The sequence below is a fragment of the Ursus arctos genome, unplaced genomic scaffold (assembly GCF_023065955.2).
Source record: "Ursus arctos isolate Adak ecotype North America unplaced genomic scaffold, UrsArc2.0 scaffold_8, whole genome shotgun sequence".
Classification (NCBI taxonomy): domain Eukaryota; kingdom Metazoa; phylum Chordata; class Mammalia; order Carnivora; family Ursidae; genus Ursus; species Ursus arctos.
The window spans coordinates 34832016-34858107 of NW_026623100.1; the positions used below are offsets into that span (position 1 = coordinate 34832016).

Genomic DNA, 26092 nt, shown 5'->3' on the forward strand with positions numbered 1-26092 from the left:
ACCCTGAAAGGAGAAATGCATTCTAATTCCATCTGAACCTGTGTAGCCTTGGACAGGTCATTTAGTCCTCTGGGCACAGTTTTCTCCTTTGCAAAATGTGTGAGTCAGGCTGTTTGAATTCTAAGTTTAATGCATTAATTCAATACCTGCTAAGTATCTCTATCTATTAAGCATATATGAAAGGTGAGTGGAAACCTAACCACACCCTTTAGGAGCCCAAGTTGGGTCAGGGGTAGGTGGAGAACGGCTTAGACGACGAAGAGATAAATGAACACAGTTAAGATGGAACAAAAGGTAAAGAGGTGTGTGCCAAGAGCTTGAGTGTATGAAAGAACAAATGCTAGGAACAACTAACCACATGTAAAATAAGTCAACAGGTATTCCCAGGAGCACCCTTGATCTGTGCAGGAGGTGAGGTGAGGAGCTTGAAGTTGTAGGGGTGTGGAGGAGGCAGCATTTAATAGAGACTTCTCGAGCTAACTATTCTGGTTCTTGAATAACTGTAAATAGGCAAGATACCATGTCTAACTCACAAATTGAGCATTTTTGCTGACAAAGACCTTTTCCTTTATCTAGAGGCTGGCAAAGACTCAGGGAGAAGTGGTCCTTCATCACTCAGCAACCTCTGAGGTAAAAGGCTCCCAGAAGAGTTAATCATTAGTCCAGTGTAACGAAAGAGAACCAAGAGGCAACCAACCTGATCAGCAGGGCCTGAAAGTTAAAGGTGAGCAGAAAGTCCCAGCAATCCATAAAATACAAAAGGTAAATTCAAAACCACATACTGAGGATATCGCTACAAAGCTAAGACCCAAGGGAGAATTTTGTAAAATTTATAAAAATACACTTAAATACAAGTAAATATAACTGAAAGGAAAGTTTATTCCTTTTAATAATCAGAGGAAACACAAAGCTGTCAAATAAATGCCATAAACAACACCTGAACTCCTAACTTGGCCAAAAGATATGTCATCCAAATTGCTCTGGCCTGCTTCTGCTCCAGCCAACATGGCTTGCATCACCAGCCCTCCCCGGCCAGATTTTCCTACACCTCGCCAACCTCAGGGCAGGAGGTCAGAATCTTCCTTGCTCTCTTAAATTAATTTCAGATCATTACTGCCTCCACCTTCCACTCTCATGTAAAAAAAAAAAAAAAAAAATCCCTGCCCCTCTGAGCTCATGCCACCTGGCTCCCACAGCTTCTATCCTGCCTCGCTTTTATCTCCAACCTCCTACTCATTTCCCCAAATTCACTGAAGACTTTGGCATCCTGGCTTCCTCTCTGCCATAACTCTTGCCACCATCTTGGATGGTTTCAAAATCTACAAGGATGATTTACTCCTATTATTAGCCTCTAAATTTCTTCACTACAAAGGCTTTGGTCTTTTCAAACACCTACATCCATGGCCACACCTCAGACATTGTCAACATAAATCTTAAATGTCAATTGTTCACTTTCTGACACACCTTCCAACCCTTCCAGTCTCCCCTGCCTTCACTGTGGCCTGATCTGTTCTTCAAACTCATCCGTCCTCCAGGCTCTCTTTCCATTTTCTCACATCAACCAACTTGCTCTTTAGATGGTCTTCTCTTCTGATTCTTTTTTTTTTTTTTTAAGATTTTTATTTATTTATTTACCTGACAGAGAGAGAGTGTGTGTGAGAGAGCGCACAAGCAGGGGGAACAGGAGGCAGAGGGAGAAGCAGGCTCCTCGTTGAGCAAGGAGCCTGATGGCGGGACTCAATCCCAGGACCCTACGATCATGACCTGAGCTGAAGGCAGATTATTTCACTGACTAAGCCACCCTGGCACCGCCTTCTCTCCTGATTTTTGCCCCATGGTTGACAATGTGGACTGCTCCTCTGATTCCTTTGCACCCCTGGCTTCCCATCACATCTACCCAACCCGGAATCAATGCTAAATCCACCTACTTGGCTCCTAACCCCAATCTCCTGAGTTCTACCAGAGAAAAATCACACAGTCTTGCAAAACTGTATCACTATCAATTCATGGTCTTCATCCTGGCCTGCATCCTTTACTTGTCCTTGAATAGCTCCCACTCCTATTCCTCTTAATGACTAGCCTAAATCCTCAGGAGTCACCTCAGCCCCATACTCACCACTACCCTCAGCAGACAACCTTGCCTCCTTATTCCCCAAAAGTGAGGGTACCTGTCATGACTACCTTCAAATTCCTATCTCCCCCACACAACCCCAGCCCTCCCATTACAAACTGAATTCTGTTTACACTGATTCATTTATCTCTTCCTGTCTCTGAGGGCGAAATGTCCTCCTCCTTTTCCAAGGACCAGCCTCAATCCCATTCATTCATTCAGCAATTTAATCAACAAATATTTACTAAGCCTATCCTGTGACAGCCTGTGAACAAGACAAGAAGCTTACATTCTAATGAAGGGAGACAATCGACAAGTAAATAAGTAAATTACAGAGCATACAGACAGAAGGAAAAAGAATAAGGAGAGCTGGGAAAAATGGAGGGTTGTAATTTTTAATAGAATAGTCAGAGAAGGACTCTCTGAGAAAGTGAAATTTAAGCAAAACAGGTGGGGGAAAGCAAGCTTTGGGGCTACCTAGAGGAAGACCATTGTAGGCAGAAGGAACAGAAACCCTGAGGCAGTGGCATGAACTTACCCTGCTTTCACTAGCTACAAGGAGGCCAGGGTGGATAGAGTACAATATCCAAACAGAAGAGTAGTAAAATAGGAGAGAAGTGACTATGGGCCAGAGAAGAGCATTTTCTAGGCCCACCTCAGGATTTGCAGTTTTAACTTTCAGTGCGACGGGCAGTCACTAGGATCTTTCTGAGCGGAGGAGTCACATGAAATGATCTGCATTTTAAAGGATCATTCTGGCTACAGTGAGGAGATTAGACTGAAGAGGCTCAGGGAGAAGTGGAGACCGATGAAGAAGCAGCTGGTGTAATCCAGGCCAATGACAGCTTGACCCAGGGAGACAGCAGGTAAGGAAGTTAGAAGTGGTTGGGTGTGGGGATAAATTGTGAATGGCAAACAGAGTTTTCTGACAAGCTAGATGAGAAGTAAGAGGTTTGGGGCCTGAGAATATGGAAAGACCCAACTGGCTCACTGGAGGAAATGTTTTTGACCTGAGTAACTGAAAGGATAGAGTTGAAATTCAAAAAGATGAAGATGTCATCTCCTCCAGTCTCTTCTGGAACCTCACTCGAATAGGCAACTGCCCTTACTTTTCTTTTAATCTCCCTCTCTCTCCCCCTCTGCCTCCTCATGCCTTCCTATTAGCCTAATCATATACCCAAACACCTCACCACCTAGCTACCATACAATCTGTCCTTTTCTTTTCTTACTCACTTCCTGAAGAAATAGTGCAACCTTTGGGGCACGCACCATCAACCCACTACTCTACTCTTCTGAAACCACTCTTGTGGAGGCCAGTGGCATCCCACCGTCCACACCGGAGGACATTTTCCAGTCTTCATCCTACCTGACCACTCTGGGGCATCTAATACTCTTCTAGACTCCAATTTCTTACCTCTGTAGGGTTCCATGTGTGTGAAGACACTGCAGTCTACTGATTCTCCTCAAACCTCTCTGGATATTTTTTCTCAGTCTCCTTAAAGGGCTTTCCTTACCAAGCTATCATTTAAATCTTCTTAAACCTCAATTCCATTCTCAGCCCACTGGTCTTCTCACTCTTGACTTTTTTTTTTTTTTTAAGATTTTTTATTTATTTATTTGACAGAGATAGACAGCCAGTGAGAGAGGGAACACAAGCAGGGGGAGTGGGAGAGGAAGAAGCAGGCTCCCAGCGGAGGAGCCCGATGTGGGACTCGATCCCGGAACGCCCGGATCTCACCCTGAGCCGAAGGCAGACGCCTAACGACTGCGCTACCCAGGCGCCCCTCACTCTTGACTTTTCAAACTTGAGTACAAGTATCTCCGCATGGACAACTCCAAACAAATCAATTTCGTAATATTCAACTTCCCTAGGTACTCTTTCCTAAACGATTTGCCTAAGTTCCCCAAAGCCCTTATCCCACTTTACCAGAAATAAATAAGAAAGCAACATTTGTAAAAAGGCACGCCTTCACCCAATTCTCACTGTGATGCATCCACCAGAGTGTGAAAAACACCACAGTTCGACATAGAAAATCCATAGGGTTTCTTAAATTTCTCTGACATATATTTTTGTAAAGGATGCAGCATGGATTTAGAAATGTGATACACTGGGGCACCTGGGTGGCTCAGTCGGTTGAGTGTCCAACTGATTTTGGGTCAGGTCATGATCTCAGGGTTGTGGGATCGAGCCCTGCATCGGGCTTGGCACTGGGCATGGAGCCTGCTTGGGATTCTCTCTTCCTCTCCCCCTTCCCCCCGAAAGAAAAGAAAAGAAAAGAAAAGAAAAGAAAAGAAAAGAAAAGAAAAGAAAGAAGAGGAAAGGAAGGAAAGAAAGAGGAAGGAAGGAAAGAAAGAGGAAGGAAGGAAAGAAGGAAAGGAAGGGAGGGAGGGGGTAGGGGATGTACGAGTCCACGTTGGGATGTTCTGAATTCAGGTATATCATAGAGTAGAGTAGTAGGAGTAAAGACAATTTTAACAGACCCTAAATTAGATGGGCAGAAGCCCTGGCAGAAGCTCAGCGGAACCCCTGTCAACCCACAGAATCATGAGAAATTATAAACCATTGTTGTTTTAAGCCCCTGGGGTTGTACACAACAGCAGAAAACCCAAACACACCCAAACACAGGGCAAACTGATCATATCCAACCCATCATCTCCCTCATTAAACCTGCGTCTTCCCTCTTTCCCCCCTCTTCCTGAGTAACACAGCTCAGCTAGTGCCGCTGCTGTCTCGTGCCCTGCGCACTCAGTTAGAAGCCTGGACTCATTCTCCATTCCATACCTCTCTTTCAACCTCTAAATCCAATCAAGCACCAAGTCCTGACTCTATGAACCTCCTAAATACTTGTCTGCATTCTTCTCTGTTCCTATTTGTGTTCTGCCACTTAGACCCTCACTGCCTTTAACCTGGATCGTGGCAACAGCCTCCCAGATGCTCTAGACTCCACTCCTCCCCGTCATTCACAATCTGACTAAACTGCGAATCTGATCATGCATCCCCTCCTAAAACTCCCGCTGGCTTCCCTATTGCTCCAAAGATAAACCAGACTCACGGGGTCTCTGTGATCTAGGCCCTATATTTCTCCTCAGGCCTTTCCAAGTATGACTTCAGACAGAAATCATAAAGGAAAAGACTGACATATCTGATTGCCCAAGAATTAAAAATATCTGCAAAACCCCACTTTAACAGAAAGTAAATGACAAAATAGGGGGAAAAGGCCGCAATGCATATGTGTGTGTGAAAGGATTAACATCTTCAATATGTGAAGAACTTCTGTAAATTGTTAAGGAAGATGAACACTCTAACAGGAATATGAGCAAAGAAACATAAACAAAAAAAGCACCACAGAAGAAACACAAAGGACAGATAAAAAAACATACAGACAGACGGAAAGAAACAAAGAGAACATGTTCAACCTCAAAAAGAAGATACACTTCTGGGACACTTGGGTGGCTCAGTCAGTTAAGCATCTGACTCTTGATTTTGGCTCAGGTCATGATCTCAGGGTCCTGAAATCAAGCCCTGTGTCGGGCTCCTCACTCGGCAGGGAGTCTGCTTGGGATTTTCTCTGCCCCTCCCCGCCCCCCCACATTCCCTCTCTCAAATAAATAAATAAATCTTAAAGAAAAAAAAAAGACACACTTCTTATGGAAGTATGTATTGGGTTTTTTTTGGTTTTGGGTTTTTTAAATTTTTTATTATGTTATGTTAGTAGAAGTATGTATTGGTTTAATCTTTCTGGAGGCTATTTTATCATACATATCAAAAGTGAAAATATGCCTATCTTTTGATCCAGCCATTTCACATTCAGAAATTTATTCTAAGGAAGTAACAGAACAAGTACCCAAAGGCCTGAAAAATACTCATTGCAGTTGTTTCGTAATAGCTATAAATAACCTAAATGGCTAATAGGAGATTGGCTAAATAAATCACAACACATCCATACAATGGACTAAAACTAATGATGCAGACATTTAACACAAAAAGATGGTTAGGATATACTGCTAAGTGAGAAAGCAGATTACAGAGAATGATGTGAAGTGTATTCTTATTTTTATAAAAATACACAAGTCTGGAAGGCACACCAAAACATTAACAATGGTGATCTATAAGGATTATGGGTAATATTTTTTTTTTAAGATTTTTTTTTTTTTCACTGAATCTCTACACCCCACGTGGGGCTTGAACTCGCAACCTCAAGATCAAGAGTCACAGGTTCTACAGACTGAACTAGCCAGATGCCCTAATATTTTCTTTCTTTGTCTAACTTTATCTTCTAACTATTCTACTATCTCTACGGATTAACTTATATAAAAAAGTATTTTATGAGGGACGCCTGGCTGACTCAGAGGGGTATAGAGATTACTTAAATTAAAAAAAAAAAACTTAAAAACATATTTTATGACTTCATGATTGCTTTCTTCCATATCAACCACACATCATATATGGAACTACCATTCATTTCATTGTTTCAAGTCTTCCAGCCCCCAACACAGCCCTTACTGAGATACATACATATACAGCATTGAGCAGTGAGTTCATAATCCTGGAAACTTCTCTGTGGTTTCAAATAAATGAAAATTGAATGACTGAGATAATATTATAACAGTGCCTAGAACACTGCCTTACACTGCAAGTGTGGAGAAGGGCCTTCTGTGTATGAGAAGGGTGGGTGGGAGACAGGACGAGAAGGGATAGAAAGTGAGAAGGAAAATGGAAATAGGTTAGGTCCCTACGCTTTGATAATCAACTTTTCAGACAAATGCTTCCAAGCACATTCAATTATAAGAACTATCAAATGGTAACTCGTTATCTCTTCAGAACTCAACCTTTCTGGAACATGAGGCATAAAAAAAAAACTAATTTCTGTGCCAACAGGAGACAAAGTCCATGCTCAGCAGCTCCTGTACTTTAATCACAGACAAGACCCTCCAACTCTCACTCACAGCCTCTTTACCATTGCACACGGTTCTAACAGGCTTAGTCATCTGGTTTCCCAGTCCGCTGCAAATTAAAAGCCGCAACTCAAAGAGTCACTAATTCAGGAAGGCACACGGATGGCAGCGAGAAGTGATAAGGGATAGACTCTGGAGAAAGGAACCAGAAAACACAATAAAGCACAAACATGAAGTTCCACAAGCAGTGCAAGCCAGGAGCGGTTTACTCAGGAGCAAACCGTCTTACTCATACCAAGCAAAGATCCTAACAGATCTAATAACAATGCATTTGAGAAATAAAAGAATGGTGAGGTGTCAGACTTGGAAAGTAATGTCACCATCATGTCATCCTCGTTTTACAGACAAGGACCGGATGGACAGGGTTGGGAAGTAAGCTGTCCAGAGTATAGGGCATGGTGGTCACCAGACAGGTTCCGATCAGGCGTACTTTCTACCTACATCACGCTGCCTCCATGACACATAATCTAGAAGACAGGAAATATATAATTTGTTTCAGAAAAAGTCCTATCCAAAATAGTACATTTTCAAAACTGATAAACCCTCAGGGGTCAGGACACCTGTCTTCCCAGATGAGTCATCTCACGTGGCCTTTCCAAATGACCAGGCAGGCCACTCCTCTATTCATCCTGTCAGTCCTTTTCTTCATAACCCTAAGGAATTTCTCCCCATCCTACCTTACTCTCTGTAAACCCCCAATTCAAATTCCACCTCATAGCATTCGATAGAAAACAAAAGCCAGGAGGCATAAAGAAAAAAAAAAAAGAAAGAAAGAAAGAAAGAAAGAAAGAAAGAAAGAAAGAAAGACAGACAAAAGCCATGAAGAAGAACTCCCTCAACCTGTCAAACCTCACCAATTTCTTATCTTCTGTACCCATTCTTTCTGCTGTGTCCTTCCAAGCCAGTGAATGAAGTACCCCTTCTCTTGTCCAAAGTCCTCTCCTGCACCTGAGTTCAGGATTCTATCCATGACCTGTCATCAACTCCTCAGTCCAATTCCATCAGTAATCCCCCCTCTGCTCTATTTCCAACCCCTTTCTTTTTACTGGCTATTTCTTCTGTTTAATGTACTCAAGACTCTTCCACCATTAAAAATAATAATAAATTCCTCCGTGACTCAGCATTCAACTGACTTCCCATTCACTCTTATCACTGCCTCCTGACTCCACTCCACTGCTCCACTTAAACTGCTCTAACAAAGGTCATGAATAATCTCCATATTTCCAAACCCAAAAACATTCTTCCATCCTTATCACGACCTTTCTGATTTCTAACACTCCAAAGTATCTACACTCTCCTCCTTTTAAATCTACTTAGTATTCATTTCCATCACTTAGTATGTCCTGGTTCTTCATCTATATCTCCAATCATTCTGCCTCCTTCATCTGCTCATTCGTTCCTTCAACTGGTTTTCACTGAGCTCCTCAGATGTGTCAGGCACTACACAGGGCACTGGGGATATGCAATGAACCGGTCAGTCAAGGTGTCTGCTTTCATGAAGGTCATATTCCTGTGGAGCGAGATAAACAAGCAACAATCAGCTGATACAGGCTACCTGGCAAAATAAAACATGGTTTTTATACTGGATGTGAAGTTCCTTATACTGGATGGTGAAGGAAGGTGTCTCTGAAGTAAGATCTATGTGAGGTCTGAATGGCAAGAAGTCAGCCATGGAAAGATCAAGAAGAAGAACATTCCAGGCATTAAAGACCTAAATATGAGACCTGAAACCATTAAACACCTAGAAGAAAACATGCGCAGTAATTTCTTTGACATCAGTTGCAGCAATATTTTTTCTAGATACATCTCCTAAGGCAAGTGAAACACAAGCAAAAATAAACTATTGGGACTACACCAAAATAAAAAGCTTTTGTGTTGTTTGGTACAAAACAAAAAGATAGCCTACTAAATGAGAGAAGGTATTTGTAAATGATATGTCTGCTAAGGAGTTAATATCCAAAATACATAAAGATCTTATATAACTCGACACCAAAAAATCCCAAATAATCCAAGTAAAAAATGGGCAGAGGACCTGAAGAGACATTTTTCCAAAGACAAACACAGATGGCCAAGAGACACATGAAAATATGCTTAAAAAAAAAAAAAAAGATGCTCAACATCACTAATCATCAGGAAAATGCAAATCAAAACCACAATGAGAGTTCACCTTATACCTGTCAGAATGGTTAAAATAAAAATAAAAAATAATTTTAAAAAAGAGTAACAAATGCTGGCAAGGATATGGAGAAAAAGAAACCTTCGTGCACTGTTGGTGGGAATGTAAATTGGTGCAGCCACTGTGGAAAACAGACTGCAGTTTCCACGAAAAATTAAAAAAAGAAATACCGTGTGATCCAATTCCACTACGGGGTACTTACTCGAAGAAAACAAAAATACTAGTTCAAAAAGATAGATGCACCCCCCCCCCCGTTTAGTGCAACATTACTTATAACAGCCAAGATATGGAAGCAGCCCAAGTGTCCATCAATAGATGAATGGATAAAGAAGATGTGGCATATATATAAAATGTAGTATTACTCTGCCATAGAAAAAATGAGATCTTGCCATTTGCAACAACACGATGGACCTAGAGGGTATTATGCTAAGTGAAGTAAGTCAGAGAAAGACCAATACTGCATGATCTCACTTATACAGGGGAATCTAAAAAACAAAACAAACGAACAAAGAAACAAACAAAAAAACAGACTTTGAAATACAAAGAGCAAGCTGGTAGTTGCCAGACGGGAGGTGGGGGGGGTGAAATAGATAAAGGGGATCAAGAGGTATAAACTTCCAGTTATAAAATAAATAAATCACAAAGATGAGGAGGACAGCATAGGAAATATAGTCAATAACACTGCAATAACGTTGCTGGGTGACAGATGGTGACTACACTTATTATGATGAGCACTGAGTAACATACAGAATTGTTCAATCACTAAGTTGTATACCTGAAACTAATTTAACACTGTATTTAAATGATACTTCAATAAAAATTACTTAATTTTAAAAATAGATTTTAATATATTTTTCTATGCAAGTATCTGTCCCCCTCCTTCCCTCTTTCACTTTCCTTATTTCACTCCTTCTTTTTGTATTTCCTTTGTTCTTTTCTTCTTTCCTCCACCCTTCATTTCTTCCTTCCTAGCTTAAAAAAAAAAAAAAAAGAACATTCCAGGCAAAAGAACCAGCTAAGCCTAAGATACCAATGAGAAAACAATGTAAAATGCTCGAGAAAGAGATAAAGGGGAATGGCTGTGGCTAAAGATCACACAGGATTTTGGTGAAGAGACAGAAGCTCCTGCAGGGATTTGCAGGTCAGAGCGAGGAGTTTGGATTCTACTCCAGGTGTGCTCCTCTTCCTCTACCTACCCGTAAGCCACTTCTCTCTTCTTCCACATAGTCTCCTTGTGAGATCTCATTCCATTTCACTTTTCATTAATATCATGTGGTTACAGGACAACACTCACCAAACCTTTCTTTAAAATCCAGGCCAGCCCTATCCGCCAGCATCCTGAACCATACCCACACTCGGATTTTCACTGGTGCTTCATGCTAAACAGTCTCAAACTAAAGTCATTCTCTTTCCCTCATACACTGTACTTTCTTCATTTTGTTGACACCATTATCAACCCAGTCACTTAAGCCGGAAGCCCAAGCTTCAACCTAGCTTCCTCTCACCTCCAACATCTAATTATGAACACTGATTTTTCAAGTTTAAGGAAGAGCTACAGAAGAAGGTAAACAGAAAAGGAATGGAATCTTTTGCCTCCACTAATAATGACACCTCCCAGTATGGCTCATGTGGAAGCCAAGGTTAACAACCCATCTCAGGAATGTTGTCTTAGTCCCAGCTACACAAGTATAACACTTCAACCTAATCAACCCACACCACTGTCCCTCTCAGTCTCAACAGAAACTACAGAACTTAAAAATCATTTCTTCCAGTTAGAAGATATCTTTAAGACCACCCAGTGATCTCCGTATTTATATAAGGAAAAACACGCTCACGGAAGGGAAGTCATGTGTCCCAGATTACTGAGAAAGAGACTACACAATCTACTTCCTTTACCTTGTATAGTTGTTCACTCATATGAGGTGAACCTCGAATCAGAACTTGAATATATAGACTTGGACATTATTCTATCATATCACCTTAAAATCACTCCAAAATTGCTGGGTGAGCCACTTAAATGACCCATTTTGTATTGTTAACATAACATAACATAATAATAGTCTAAAACCATGTTTTTAAAAGAGAAAGACAGACTTCATTTTCTGAGAAAGTCTGCATTATCCCAAATTAACTCTGTTCAAGTGAATTCTCATCATTGGTCAGAGAGCCACCGACATCTGATCTTTCAACAAGGTCACAGAACTCACAGGGCAAAGCACTGGGCAAGATTTACTGATGATCCCCCTTTTCACTGCTTCTCTCTGAAAGTACCAAGAACAGGGAGAAATACGTGTCTGTCTGTGTTCTAAGAGCTACATACAGCGATCAATTTTAGGTACCACCTCTCTAGAATCAATTTACAGCGGAGCTGCTAGTGCCGTATTTATGAACCTTTTAAAAACCATATTCTCGGGCACCTGGGTGACACAGTCGGTTAAACACCCAACTCTTGGTTTCAGTTCAGATCGTGATCTCGGGGTCCTGGGATTGAGCCCGGCATCGGGCTCTGCACTCAGCGTGGAGTCTGCTTGAGATTCTCTCTCTCCCTCTCCCTCTGCCCTTCCCGCTTCTGCCGTTTCCCTCTCTAAATAAATAAATAAACAAATAAATAAATAAATAAATAAAATATTCCAAAAACAAAACAAAACCATATTTTCTTTGATAAACATAAAAGTCTCCTGGCCTCCCTTCCCTCGACCTCTCAGAACTACACCATACCTCTTCAGAGCGTACACCACCAGTCCCCATTCTCTTTGAGGTCCCACCTTTCCTAGATGGACCTGGGGTTAGTCTGTGTTTTTTCAAATTACATACTCCTTTCCTATCTGTCCTTTGCTCCCATGCTCACTACCTTAAATATGTTGAGAATCACTGTCCTAATTTACCGCAGGCCAACAACCACCATGAGCTAGAAAATTAATGCATACCGCACTTAAAGACAAATTTTAGTTACTTCTGAGTTTTTGATACTTGACCTAATCTTCTCCATCTTCACAATATAGACTGAAATAGTTTTAGAGTTCCTTTATATATTTAAGATATTTATACTTTGTATAAATACTTTTGTATTTATCTATTCTTTGTATCTCTACTTTTGAGATTGATAGATTTAGGTATCCATAATTGAATACAACCAATAAAGAGAGTTATGTGATTTTCTGGAAGGTGTTCTACTTTGGTTTGAATTGTTATTTTTCAACTTTACCAAAAACCTACAAGATTTGATAGCTCTTATCATTGTAATAATGTCCCAAACCTACTATATTACTGGAATAGGAATAGGGAGGTCTGGGGGCGCCTGGGTGGCACAGCAGTTAAGCGTCTGCCTTCGGCTCAGGGCGTGATCCCGGCATTCTGGGATCGAGCCCCACATCAGGCTCCTCTGCTATGAGCCTGCTTCTCCCTCTCCCACTCCCCCTGCTTGTGTTCCCTCTCTCCCTGGCTGTCTCTATCTCTGTCAAATAAATAAATAAATAATCTTAAAAAAAAAAAAAAAAAAGGAATAGGGAGGTCTGTATATCCCACATTTGCCTACCCAGTAAATCTGAATTAGTATTGATTTACTGCATTATTTCTTCAGTTAATTTATTCTCCAGTACCCACTGTTGCATTGTTCAAATGTAAGAGTTCTGGATACAAAAGAAGCCTAAGGTTTACATTCTGCCTTCTAAGAATTATCTAACACTAGAAAGTGGAAACAAATGAGCAGATAAATAGCAAAGCAAAACTTTGAGCTTATGAGCCCCAACAGTCAACAAAGGCAGCAAGAATGACAAGCAACCACAGGACAGAAGGAGAGACGGATCGACTACAAGGAGGTTAGGTGGGATTAAGATAGGTGGGCAAGGCAGGGAGGGGATCCCAGGTAGAGGGAGCACTATGAGTGAAGCGCTGGAAAGAACTAAATCCGTAGTACAAGGGAGAGGAGGAGGGCACAGGCCTGAACGAAGCAGATAACCTGTGTTAGAGTGTTAAGAATTTGAAGCTGGAGAGGCAGCTGGGATCAGACGTTCCTCAGGGGCAGAGAGGACCTTCATACTAATAATAACATGACAGGTTGAGGAAATTTTTCCAACACGCGGGTGGCTTTCAAGCAGGAAAAAAAAAAATCAAACCACAATATTTATCCGAGATTCTTTCTCTTCTCCTTATTCCTCATCTATATCTATCTATCTATCTATCTATCTATCTATCTCCAGAGTATAACATTCATTTAAATAGTTTGAGTTCCTTTATAGAGTTAAGATACTTGTAACTCATATTTCTGCTTTTGAGATTGACAGATATATATGTATGTGTGTGTGTGTGTGTGTGTGTGTGTGTGTGTGTATCTCCAAGACACTAACTTCACCAGGTTACACACACAGCAAAACAAATACTGCCTAATAAAGACAAAATTCATGCACGCCAATACTAAGTTACCATTTATAGACTGCTAACTATACGCTAGGCACTATGGTAAGCACTTTGCATAATTTCATCTAATCCTTAAAACCACCCATAGTATTATCCATATTTTATAAATGAAGCCAGGATCTTCACTGCCCAACATCACAGGTCCAGGATTCAGGCCAAGGGCTGCCTAGCTCCAATTACCGGGCTTTTAAACCACCGCACATGGGGCTAACCTCTGAAGTCTTCTCCTAAGGAGAACACCACAGTGCTTCCATTATTCCGGGGTACAAGGGAGGAAAGACAGTACCGGATAGCAGGTACTGAGTTACCCCTTCTGGTCAAACCAAGATTATTCCATAGCCAAAAGGTCAGATGGAATTATTTCTCCATCTGATCCTAATCCCCACTACCAAGATGCCCAGGCTTCTAAAAACATTAGAGGACAAAGATCTGAGGAACAGGGTTAGGCAAGGGGAAATTAAACAAATCTAACAAACCGGTCGGATAATCAGCACTTCCTGAACCAACAAGTTTCACTGACCAGAGAAAATGATGAGTTGGGGGAACTGCAGGAGACTTGCCACCTCTGTAAATGTTGCTTAAGCCCCAATCCTCCAATAGGGGCCCAACTGATGAGGCCAGAGTCCTCTTCTTTTTTCTTGTTCCCAAAGGGTAATAAAGTCTCCATTTTGTTCTCAAATTCATGCTCTGTACCAGAGGGACAATAATCTCTCTCTCACCCTAAAGGTCCCAGTACAATAGCCGTAAGAATCCTCAAAAACAGGCAGCAAACAAAATTACATGGCATTATATTGCTTTCCCCAGGATTCAAGTCCTAGATGAAAGGCATCATTATTTAAGATCATTATAATTACAAATGATAATCTAACATCAATGCTATGCTTGGCCTTCTATGATAATAATATAGGGATGCCATAAACTCTTTCATCCAATTATCTCTCGGCTCTTCAGAAATCATGAATAACAAAGCTTCAGTTGGCATTGCCATCCACTGTCTGCCAAGGTTAACTCAGAGCCCAAGGAGAAAACTGACCAGTTCAGGCTGATTCACTCACAGCAGGTCCCGAATGAAACTCCAGATTTTCTCTTTAAACTTTGTTCCAACTTGAGGAATTCGCCATCTGCAAAGGTGGAAGTCTCACTCATAAGGACTCCTCTTTCCTAACAATTGTCCATAACTCAAAAGAAGAACTGAGATTGTTTAAAGTGTACATAATACGCTAAAAATAAAGACAGCAGACTAGTAATACTAAAGATACTGGAGGGGGGAGAAGGAGGCACAAAATACCGCAGCCAGGATTGCTAAGCGATTTGAAATCACATGGAATGAAAAGGCTTTTTTACTTAGGGTATAAGCACAGAACATATGATTTATTTATGTAGGCAATTTTATTCCTCAAAAGAAACCAAAAATGTTGCAATACTCACTTCAACTTTGCTAAGAATATAACATATGCAAACGTGCAGAACTAGACGTGTTCCCTAAAACAAGGTTACTCGAAGAAGGGGTTCCAGAGAAGACTCCATTAAGAACAATCCACCTTCACAAAATGTTTCCTAACCATTGCAGTCCTCACTGATCTCCTTCCCCTCAACACCTCCAGAATTCAGAGACTACACCACACACCCTGTTGTAGGGTGCTTTTGTTTCGTGTGTATTACCCACATTATGTCAACAAGGACGGCAGGAGCCAAATCTTCCATTATTTCTCTGTATGCCACAGCATCTTAGAGCTGAAAATACCACAGATGCTCAGTAACCCTTGCTACTCCTGGCTGGCAGGGCAAGCTCTCTCTTCTGCACTCTGCATTATACCTATACCCTCCTGTTTCATGGTCACAACATCCCTACAGAGGCAGGAAAGACATTTATTACAAATTAGGAACCAGTGGCTGACACTGGTTAAATGATTTCCCCAAAGCTACACCGGCAAACGGTTGTCAAAGAACTTGAACCCAGTATCCCTAATTGCAAGTGCTAGACCCTTCCTGAAAATTCTTCTTTGTACAAAGGATTATCAACATCTTCTCTCACAACATTCTGATTTTTAATAACCCTTCCCAATTGAACCTCCCTATAAGCAATTCAAGTCAGAAAATGCTTCCACAATACTTTGGGGTTGCTCAGATATAAGCCACGAGAATATAAAGAGAATTGTCTAAAGTTCATAATCCCTATTCAGCCAGTGGTAGAGTAGAGTTACAACTCCCTTGGCCAGAGCCTGCAAAGACTTACCATTCTGTCTCCTGCAGTTCACTGGTTTATTTCTGGAAGTAGCCATTTTATACAGAAAATGACAAAGATTTTTAACCATAACAGGTTAAACAGAAAGACTACAGCTCATTGATTCTGAGAAAATGAATTTAAAAATGAAGTGATTCGCCTGAAGTCAGATTAGACCCTTCCGAGCCATCCCTGACTCCTCTCTCTTTCCCCACAATGGTCAACACGTCATGTTGCGCCACCCTGGCACTACTGACATTTTGGGCTGGATAATTTTTTGTTGTGGCGGGAAGGGAGGGCTACTGGGTTCGCTGTAGGATGCTTATTAGCAGCATCTGTGGCCTATACCCCCTAGATGCCAGTATTACCTCCCACCTTGTAACAACCACAAATGTCTCCAGACATTACTAAATGTCACCTGGGGATAACTGCTCTTGGTTGAGAGCCACTGCTCTAGACCAGTGGTCTCCAAACACAGGTACACAAAACAATCCACTGGGGTAGAAAAAGACACAGATGAGACTCTACCTATATTAATTTCCATCTTAAAAAATAAGATTTTATCTTTATTAATACTTACTAGATGGCCCAACACTAGTGCTCCCTTCCAGTCTCTATGTCAGTCCTGGGTCTCATATGAATCTGATGGAATAATGAGGAAAGAACGGAAGCTCCACAGCACGAGCGGACACGGACTGAGATGTACTACAGTTCACGGGCTTGGTTAGGTGGATTTACTGATCACATTTGTTTTATGTGAATTAATCGTCATAAAACAAACAAGGGGCTTAAGAAGATTCCTGCAAAGATACCTTAAAGATAACATAAGCATACCCGAACAACAAAAATATGTCAGTGCCTCATTTCTATTCCTGGTGTACTTTTCTTTCTTTCTTTTTTTAAGATTTTATTTATTTATTTGACAGAAACATAGACAGAGGGAGCACAAGCAGGGGGAGCAGCAGGCAGAGGGAGAGGGAGAAGCAGGCTCCCCGCTGAGCAAGGAGCCCGATGTGGGGCTCGATCCCAGGACCCTGGGATCATGACCTGAGCCAAAGGCAGATGCTTAACCAACTGAGCCACCCAGGCGTCCCTCCTGGTGTACTTTTCATCAGTCACATTACAATGTAGAAACAATTAAAATCTAGTAAGATATGACAAGAAATTCACCAAAACCTATCCAGATAACTTAAAATACAGATTTGCCTCTACTATCATAAATGATGAACTTCATTTTAAGTATTCTGTGCCTTCAGATATCAGCTAATGACAGCAGGACATGCATATAATGTATAAACAAACAAGCATATATATAACAAAGGGATTAAATGTTTAACTGATAGTGCCATTCTATGCAAAAAGTTTAGGGACCACTGCTCTAAACCAACACTAATAGAACTTTCTGTGATGATGAAATATTTTCTATCTGTGCTGTCCAAAATTGTAGGTCCTAGCCACATGTGGCTATTAAGCAACTTTAAAGTGGCTAGTGTGCCTGAAGAATTAAAGTTGAATTTTAATTTTGATAATTTAAATTTAAACAGCCATCTGTGGCTATGGCTACTTTATTGGACAGCATAGCCCTGGACCACTAACAGATTATGCTATCTCAAAACATAAAGCTCCCAGCAAGCAGTGCACTTCCCTGCTTTTTGTCTTTGCCCATGTTCTTCTCTCCGCCTTGAAAGTTCTCTCTTGTCCATCTATGGTAAGTTCTTATTTTTGAAGACCTACCTCAAATATCGCCTTTCTTTAGCTTTCCCTGACAGCTCCTGACCCGACAAAATTAATTCTGCCTCATGTCTGTTCCCCTCCCCCTTTTATAACCGTCCACTCCAGCCCTGGGAGCTACCGGCTCATGCATCTGAAGTTCTAACACTGGAGTTCCTCAAAGCAGAGTCTTATTGATCACTGGCTCACGCCCAGCACATAGTAAGCGCTCGGTAATGGTTACTGGATACAGCAACGAATGAACCAACAAACCTTGAGCCCCCCAGTTAGACGGCAGTGCTCCTTCCACCACACCAAAAAAATGGCTCCAGAAAAGCAGCCTGAAGGCTACTCTTTGCTACTTCACAGTGCCAGATGCTACTTCGATAGACAATACCATTTCCATTATTATCACTGTTGGGCTCTTTCAGATGCAGATGTCACAGTTATTTCTTAAGCAGGCTCAGAAAGCATTTATCCTGTGAAGAGCACAAAATGAAGGTACGCGGTGGTGTTAGTCCCCTCTCTGAGGGGTCACCTTTCAAATACTGCAATGACTGCTCTGATGCAGTCATATTTCACATGTCCCAGATGAACGTTTATCAAGCTTTTCCTGTGTACTCTCCATGCAGTCTTAGCTACTGAGGTACAAATGGACGCCTCCCCTCATAACCTCCCACTCAAAACCCATGTGAAACTTTATCATCTCTCATTAAATGAGTGTGACTTTGTTGGAAAGACCAAAGGAAAGGCTTTGACCATGCAATTGCTTATTCTGGATTTCATTTCTGAATTCTAGATTTGGCTATATTTAGCAAAGCTATAACCGTCATCATGCCCGAAGCCAGGAAGAAGACACCATTCACAAACCACCCCCTGAAAATCTGCAGTTGCCACTAAAAAACCAGACTTCCCAGCAGGCAAAGACATCTGAAGTGGGAGGGATCAAACTGGTGTTTGCGTCAGAGAAGACCTCAGGTGCTTAGAGCCAACCTCTCTGCCTGGCACTAAAGCTCTCCATAACCTTACTGCCTCTTCTTTTCTCTCCAACATACCTTCTGCTCTGGTCACATATCCTCACTCTCTCCCACGTCCACTCCTTTCTGTAACACTGGTCATCCCACTCCCCCACCTGCTTCTCCTTCAAGCTGCTTGCCTCTCACTGAACCTTCAGGACCGCTCCCCTGCCCCCAAACACTATTCCCTCCCTTGCCCCACAATTAGCATAGGGCTGAGGCACAGAGGGTAGCAATGCACACTGGAGAGCTATTCAACAGTTACTCGAAAGACCCAGGGCCACTGAAGAAAGCAAGCACCAAGTGAACAGCCAGGGAACAAATGTACCTTCTTCTACCATTCCATGTCCTTCCTTCCTTGCTTCTGAAAGGGAAACTTGTACTAACCCAGATGATAGCACTAGACTAGTCAGTATCCCTAAACTCATCATACTGTTTCACCACTCCACATTTGCATATGCTACTCTCTCTGCTGGGAAGGCCTTGGGTAACCCTCATCTGGACCATCTGCTGGGCAATTTCCATTCCTGCTCAAACCACACTTCATCTATAAACCCCGGCCCTTAGGCCCTTTCTCTTTATCACCTCATAACATCTCGTTATCATCTACTGTATACCAAGGGCCATGCCAAGTGCTGGACACTGATCTTAGGGTTATTTGTTGGTCTATGAGCTCCTTAAGAGCCAGGCCCACATCCTATTCATCTTAGTAATTCTGGAATCTAATGCAGTGCCTACCACAAAGAAGGCCTAACAAACATTCACTAAATGAATACATGTGTGCTGTATATCAATACAAACACGATGTAATTATAGGCTACATGTATGTGTACACAGACATAACATACATGTACACATATGTTTGTTTTAGGTGTTTAAAACTACCTTGTGATGTTGGAAGGAAAAATTGTCAGTTTACTAGTATGGAAACTCACTCACTAGTTCTCATTAAATCTAGACCTGGATTCCTTCAGTGGAAGTAAGGAAACTGCTCTGATGGCGTACGCGGTCTACCTCATATAGAACTGACACAGTTCTGGAAAGTGGTCTTGGACACAGCAGGTATTCAACAAACATTTACTGTTTAAAGCTTGGATGTAGGGGCGCCTGGGTGGCACAGCGGTTAAGCGTCTGCCTTCGGCTCAGGGCGTGATCCTGGCGTTATGGGATCGAGCCCCACATCAGGCTCCTCTGCTAGGAGCCTGCTTCTTCCTCTCCCACTCCCCCTGCTTGTGTTCCCTCTTTCGCTGGCTGTCTCTATCTCTGTCAAATAAATAAATAAAATCATTAAAAAAATAAAATAAAATAAAAGCAAAAAAAATAAAAAAAAATAAAGCTTGGATGTAAGTCCTCATATAGCTAAGGACGTACAACAAAAGCACAGCTCTCTAGTCCTTCTCTGAGCATTGCTCCAATTTTCCCATTGAGCTCATTCCAGAAGCTTAAACCAAATCTTCCCTTGACATCACATGCCCACGACCTCAGACATGATTAGGAAGTCATCATGGCATCCTCACTAAGGAAGCCAGAGAAAATAACCTCCTCTGCACCCAGCCTGGAGACAGCCATATCCCTCTGAACTCGTGGTCTAGAGCCTTCACTTCCCCCAAACAAGCCCCAACGCACTAGTTAGTGAAAGCAGGCGAGCAGGGCTGATGCTGATGGAGACACGGCAGCCCACGCATTCTCCTGTCTTATTTCAGCACCTCTTCCTCGGTGTTCTTGCATTCCTCACTATAAAGCATAGACTGATACCCACATTAGAGAAACAGGGATGACAGGTGGGATGTGTCCTCAAGAGTCTGTGTTTAAAGCCCGCTCTCCCCAAACTGCCTGGTTACTGCCCTGGAAACTCGATGCACAATCCTTATCATCCTTGGACAACTGTCGCTGGAACTGGTGGTTACATCCACACCTGGGGACTCAAAGAGAAGAGGGTGCAGGAAGGAACATGGTTACCCAAAACATCTGTTGACCCTTCAAGGAGCCAGTGAGGCTTCTGCAGAGAAATATCTGACTCTGTCCACCCACAATGGGGAAAAGGATTGCTGCAGATTGCTGTGGCCAAACTAACCTTCCCATTCCCCTCCACTCCCCCTTAAGTACATATAGGATATAACGTTGCTGGCAAATAATGACTACCACTCATTGAACACCTGAAAATGTTAAATAATTCACATACATTGCCTCACTTGATCTTCACCACCACTCCATGGGATAGGGATTCTCCAACTTTAGCTTGCATCAGAATCTCTCCAGGAATCTGTTAAAGCCCCTCCCTCATGGTTTATGGGGTGAGGCCTAATTTGCATTTCCTACAAGCTTCCGTGTGATGCTGAGGCTGCTGATCCAGGACTCCACACTTTTAAGAACCACTGCCACAGGGAAACAGATTCAAAAGAGATTTGAAATGTCTTATCCAAGGTTTCACAACTAGTAAAGAACAGACGCAGAATTCGAACCTAGATCTGCCTGACTCTGCAGACAGTGCTGGTAACCATGCTGTACTATATTTGTGAATATTTGCCTCATCTTACCAACTGCACTGGCAGCTCCTTAAAGGCAGACATCACCCTTTAGACCTCCCTGTTATCCCTCTCAGAACTTAGTGGTTTAGTAGGTGCTACATAAATACTTTGTATACAGACTCCTACATAGCTATATACTTCTATGAGCCACAAATTCAAACTCACTTACAGTCAAAGACTATAAAGAGGGCAATATCAGCAGACCCAGTTTTACACGAGACTCTCTCCTGCTGCTCTGAGTCTTGGTCCAGGCTGTCTCCACACCTGGATAACTCCTACTCATTCTTTGGTCAGTCACTTCCTGCGGAAAGCAATTCTTGGCTCTCTAAAACTGGGGGCCACTGCACCCTAAGCTTATCTCCATGATAGCACATATCACTCTATTCTAACTGACTGTTTTCCATCTCTCAACGTAGTTTACAAACGATAGCAGCTAGTTTTATGTCATATCCCCAGGGCCGAGCACAGTGCTTGGCACATCATAAATACTCCATAACTGCTTGTTGAATGAATAAATGAATGCAGAGCTGCAAGCCCTAAGTTCCACATAAAAATACCATAATGCATGATGTGCAGTTTTCAGGGATGAATTCCAGGGAAGAGGAGGACAGCCTAGATAACAAAGACCAATTTTACCTTTTCTCTTCCCCATCATTCAGACTCTGAGAACAGGCACTGCTTAGGGTAGCACCAACTACACAATGAGACAATATCCCAGCTGAACAAAATGCTCCTGGGCTATAAGGTCAGCAGAAGCCATTCAAAGAAGGAAAGAGCTCTGCGTCCCCTCATCCCTCCTGATTTCTCTCTCACATACTCCTTTCCCATCCCACTGCAGTTAAGGGCTTTAGCACAGGGATGAAAGACACAGATCAGACTCAAGGGTGCGGATCTGGCAGCGGGCACAGAAGCATCTCCCATCCTGCACCAAAGCCCACAAGGAAAGATCCAGAGGGACAGTGACTCAGGCCCCGGATTAAATCCAGCTAGAACAGGGCTAAGAATGGAAAAGAGCAAGAATTGCACAAGGACATTCATTATCAGATCTTTTTTTTTTTTTTAGTGTTTTTAAAGTAAAGGCTTCCACCCTAACCCCAGAAAAATGGGCCCAAGTTGAACCCAGTACTTGCACAAGCTGAGAGCCAAACACAGCTTCTTCCTCTCAACCCACCCGCCTGCAACACTCACCATGACGGGCATCTCCCAGGCCCAGGTTAGGACCTTTGCTTCAACCTTAGCTTGCAAAAGGGCTCCTTCTCCAGCTAATAAACTGTCCCCCTAAAACCACCATGTTGCAGTAACAGAAGCCTCCCCCTTCCCCCATCCCCTCTCAGCCGATAACACAACCTACAGCATGTTGGCCCCATCCAATTAGTTTGAAGAGCTTCATGCCAAGGAAATTGCTGCTTTTATTAAAAATAAAAGCACACAAGGCAGGCAATGGGCTGTGAAAAGTATGAGTCTAGCATAATTATGAAGGTCGAGGTTAAGGTTACCAAAAGATACATGCAAAGATTTCCAGAAAGCCTCAGGGATAAAAATATATATTTACATATCTATAGATATACAGATGAACACACATGGAGAGAATTTACACAGCAGATCTAAATAACATCTCCAATAGAAGAAAAACAAAAATCAGATGCCATTCTCAAGTAATTCTTTTGGCTAAAAAATAAAAATAAAAACTAAAACAGGAGGAAGAGGGGCCTAGCAGACTGGTTTCAAAATAACCACATTTATCACATGTAATTTCTGTTATCTTGGCTACATCCTGGGGACCTGATTACAGTTGGGTCAGGAAACAAAACTAGTCAAATCCACCAAGAGCCTTGGCTCTTAGAAAGACATATTCCCATTCTCTGAAAATCCTCTCTTCTTCAAATGCCTGCTCCAGGGAGTGGGAAAGTTGGGCAGAAGGAGAAAACCCTCTCTCTTCTTAAAGCTACTCCATCTCCACCCTTCAGCCCTCACATCACAATTTCAAGTTTAAGGAGGATGACAAGCCTAGCACCCTACATCTGACGTGAAGCTTTACACTTTCACACATACGTTTTCTCATCTGATCCTTATAATTCAGTGAGGCAGACAAGAATTGGCTTGCCAATTTTTTAAAAAATAATAAAATAAAAGGCCACTCGGTAAACAATTTCCAGCAACGTCCTTCCACCCCACAAGCCCTGTCACTTTCAAATCTCAGTTTTAAATTTCTCAAGGACAATGATTCACTGAGCAAGGGAAGGGGGAAGGGAGGGTCAATTGGTCAAAACCCATTCATACACTGAACAACTAGAAACCAGTCTTGCTGCATCAGCATAAGATTTTAATTCACGGCGCACTGAAAGAGTCCCACCATACCTTCCGCCAACACCTCGTCCACAGTGACCTGCTGTCGCCCAATGCCAAAGACCCTTCCGATGTAGCCACTGCCCAGGCCCGAGGTGCTGCCCCCACCTCCGCTGGAGCCGGAGCCCAGGCCAGAGCCGCCCTGCTCTCGCCGGGAGTCGAAAAACTTCTTCATCTTGCGAATAGGAAGCAGTAAAGCAAAATACCGACGGTTTCTGGATTTTTTTTTTTTTTTTAAGAAAACAAGAGATCCAAGGATTTCTTCTCGGATTTCAGCTCGGAGAGGAGCCACCCGAATCCGGCCGTGGGGGTGGGGGCTGAGGGAGGATGCCTATAGGAATATGCGTGTCAATCGCGCCGCGGTCCCCTCCTCCTCAAGAGAGCGATTCGTGTAAGTTTAAACCTGTGATGACAGAAGAGAGAGAGGATGAATCAGTAACACACTTACGAATTCAACCGCTGAGTCCTAGAGAGAGCAAAAGCCATCATCCCAGGGAAACGCTTCATGCATTTTCCTAGCGAGAAAAACCCTGGAGCGGAAAACCCGGCAGAGCCCGGGACCCCCGTGCCTGCGGCTCGGAAAAAGGAAGGATTCGGCCGCCTCGGGTAGCGCCGACCCAGCCGGGCACTGCCTCCCCCTCCTCCTGGGTCTCCCCGCCGCCCCGAGAGGCAGCATCCCGGCGGCACCCACTTGAGACGGCTCGGCGGCTGGCGCCCAGCTACCAGCCCTGCAACATTGTCACGGCCGCCGGGCCGGCCTGCGACGCGGAGAGGAGGCGGCGCTGCAGCGAGAGCCGGGGCCCCGTTCGGCGCCCGCCCGCCCGCCAGCTGATCCCCGGAGCGCCCAGCGGAGACTGACCCGCCGCCCCTCCCCCGCGCGCGCTCCCGCCCGGCTCCATCCACCCAACCAGGAAGTGAACCGCCGCCGGAAGTGCCTCTCGGGACGGCGCGGCGACGGGCGGAGGCCCTCCTGTTGCTGCCGCTCAGTCGCGACAGACAAGAAGGAGTCGTCGGAGAGAAGGGGACCCGGGAGGGGGGTGTCTCAGAGTGGAGAGAGTTTTGGAAAATAACTTTTATCGCCCGATGGCACCCGCATGGCACCATGGGAAAGGTAGTTCGGCGCAACTCAGAGGCTGGACTACAACTCCCAGAATGCCCCCTGAAGGAGCGAGCGAGGTGGCTGCGGTGGCCTCCTTGGCCTCGAAGGTGGTTAGTGGGGTGGTGCATTTGTGGGGATTCGGTTATTTAAACACATCCGGTAAAGAGACGACCAAGGACTAGGAAACTGATGCATGTTCCACCCTTTTGGAGCCATCTTATTTGCGGCTTGACCTCCCTGCACAAGGGATTCTGGGGGTTGTTGTTTCCAAAAGGATTGAGGCTGACACCTGAAGGACGCGGCTTAACCTCTTAGCCTCAAGCCTGTCCTGCGGGGCTTACCGACGTCACCTGGGCAGAAAGTGAAAGACAAGGGGTGGTCGGGAGAATTTTGCTGGCAGTTGGTACAAGGCCACACCCAACGCCAACCCTAAGTAAAATCTGTGCCCTTCTGCCCGCAACCTCAAAAGCTGTTTTGCTCCCAGTTGTTATGAGAACTGCTCAGCAGTCAGCTCTGAGCTAGGCGCTGTGAGAAAGCTTAACAAGACAGTGTTTCGTCTGGGAATCTACAGGCGAGACTTGAACCCGAGAAACTTAAGGGGTGTGTGCGGGGCAGATCCTAGGGTACCAGCAGATCCAAATCGTTGTCTCTGATCCCAAACTTCAGGACTCGGCTGCCGACGGTGACGCTTAATTCTTTCCCCTTTGCTGATGCTATGGGTGGGCCTGACCTTCACAAATCCCCTCACAAAGAACCCAAGGCTGACCTTCTGTTATTTCTTTTTCACTTCAAGATTTCCTCCTTGATGTTTATTTTACCCTGATACCGCCTGAGTGCCAAAGTCCACAACGTGATTTTCATCAGCCAAATGCAGAAGATTTGGAAGGCCGGTTAGTACCCTTCTCCATCCCTAGGTTTCCTGATGGATGATGCTGAAAGTAGTTACAAATCCCTGCCCCCCCCGCAAAAAAATCTATGATTTTTCTAACCACCTGAATATAGGTTATTTCTCACCACCACCAGCTCTCCCTAATTCTGTGATAGGGCTCTTGGTTTGTATTTCATCCCAGAACTTTTTCAACAGGCATTTGAGAAGAGGCCAGAGAGGTACTCCAGGGGAAAAAATGGTTCTTGCCTTCTCTAATCTGAATGTTGAACTGAGCCCTGAACTGCTGCTTCTCCTTCCTCTTTTCCTTCTCCCTCTCTTCCTCCTCCTTCCCCCCCCCCCCATCTTTTTTCAAGGAGTGCCTTTGTAGTTAAGCTTCCTGTGTAGAGACAGCATTTTTTCTTCCAGAGGGAGTCAATGTTGTCACCTCAGTTCACAAATTCATGCAGCCACCTCCAGGGTGGAATGCAGCACCTGCTAAAACATTCCCTCAAAGGAAGCCCACGGAGGCATGTTCTCTGCACTTTCCTTAAAAGGCTAGATTTTCTCTTAAGGAAGTTTGGAATAGACCTTAAAATAGATGGGAAAGCTCATTTGGAATTAGATTCATTGACCTCCATCTTTA

At 43.4% G+C, this 26092-nt stretch overlaps 2 protein-coding genes across 17 annotated transcripts in view; one reads left to right on the forward strand and one right to left on the reverse strand.

The window, feature by feature from the left end:
• The window catches only part of AAK1 (AP2 associated kinase 1), a 163290-nt gene extending 138934 nt beyond the window's left edge, over window positions 1-24356 (reverse strand). For 8 of the 10 annotated variants that reach the window (XM_057309408.1, XM_057309409.1, XM_048222908.2 and 5 more), the window contains exons 1-2: window positions 24174-24322; window positions 23495-23885 (exon numbers count right to left, since the gene is read on the reverse strand). In XM_057309408.1, the coding sequence (XP_057165391.1) occupies window positions 23495-23657 (163 nt within the window). In that variant the 5' untranslated portion in view covers window positions 23658-23885; window positions 24174-24322. Of the gene's footprint in view, window positions 1-23494; window positions 23886-24173 lie in introns of all 10 variants that reach the window. The other 2 variants (XM_044377535.3, XM_026483910.4) reach the window with 1 other exon arrangement.
• A 66-nt stretch (window positions 24357-24422) lies between these two features.
• The window catches only part of ANXA4 (annexin A4), a 152529-nt gene continuing 150859 nt past the window's right edge, over window positions 24423-26092 (forward strand). For 2 of the 7 annotated variants that reach the window (XM_048222472.2, XM_057309443.1), the window contains exons 1-2: window positions 24423-24688; window positions 25375-25471. The gene's annotated coding sequence lies outside the window, so the exon portion shown is untranslated. Of the gene's footprint in view, window positions 24692-24855; window positions 25264-25374; window positions 25472-26092 lie in introns of those variants that run through there. The other 5 variants (XM_048222469.2, XM_048222468.2, XM_048222467.2 and 2 more) reach the window with 4 other exon arrangements.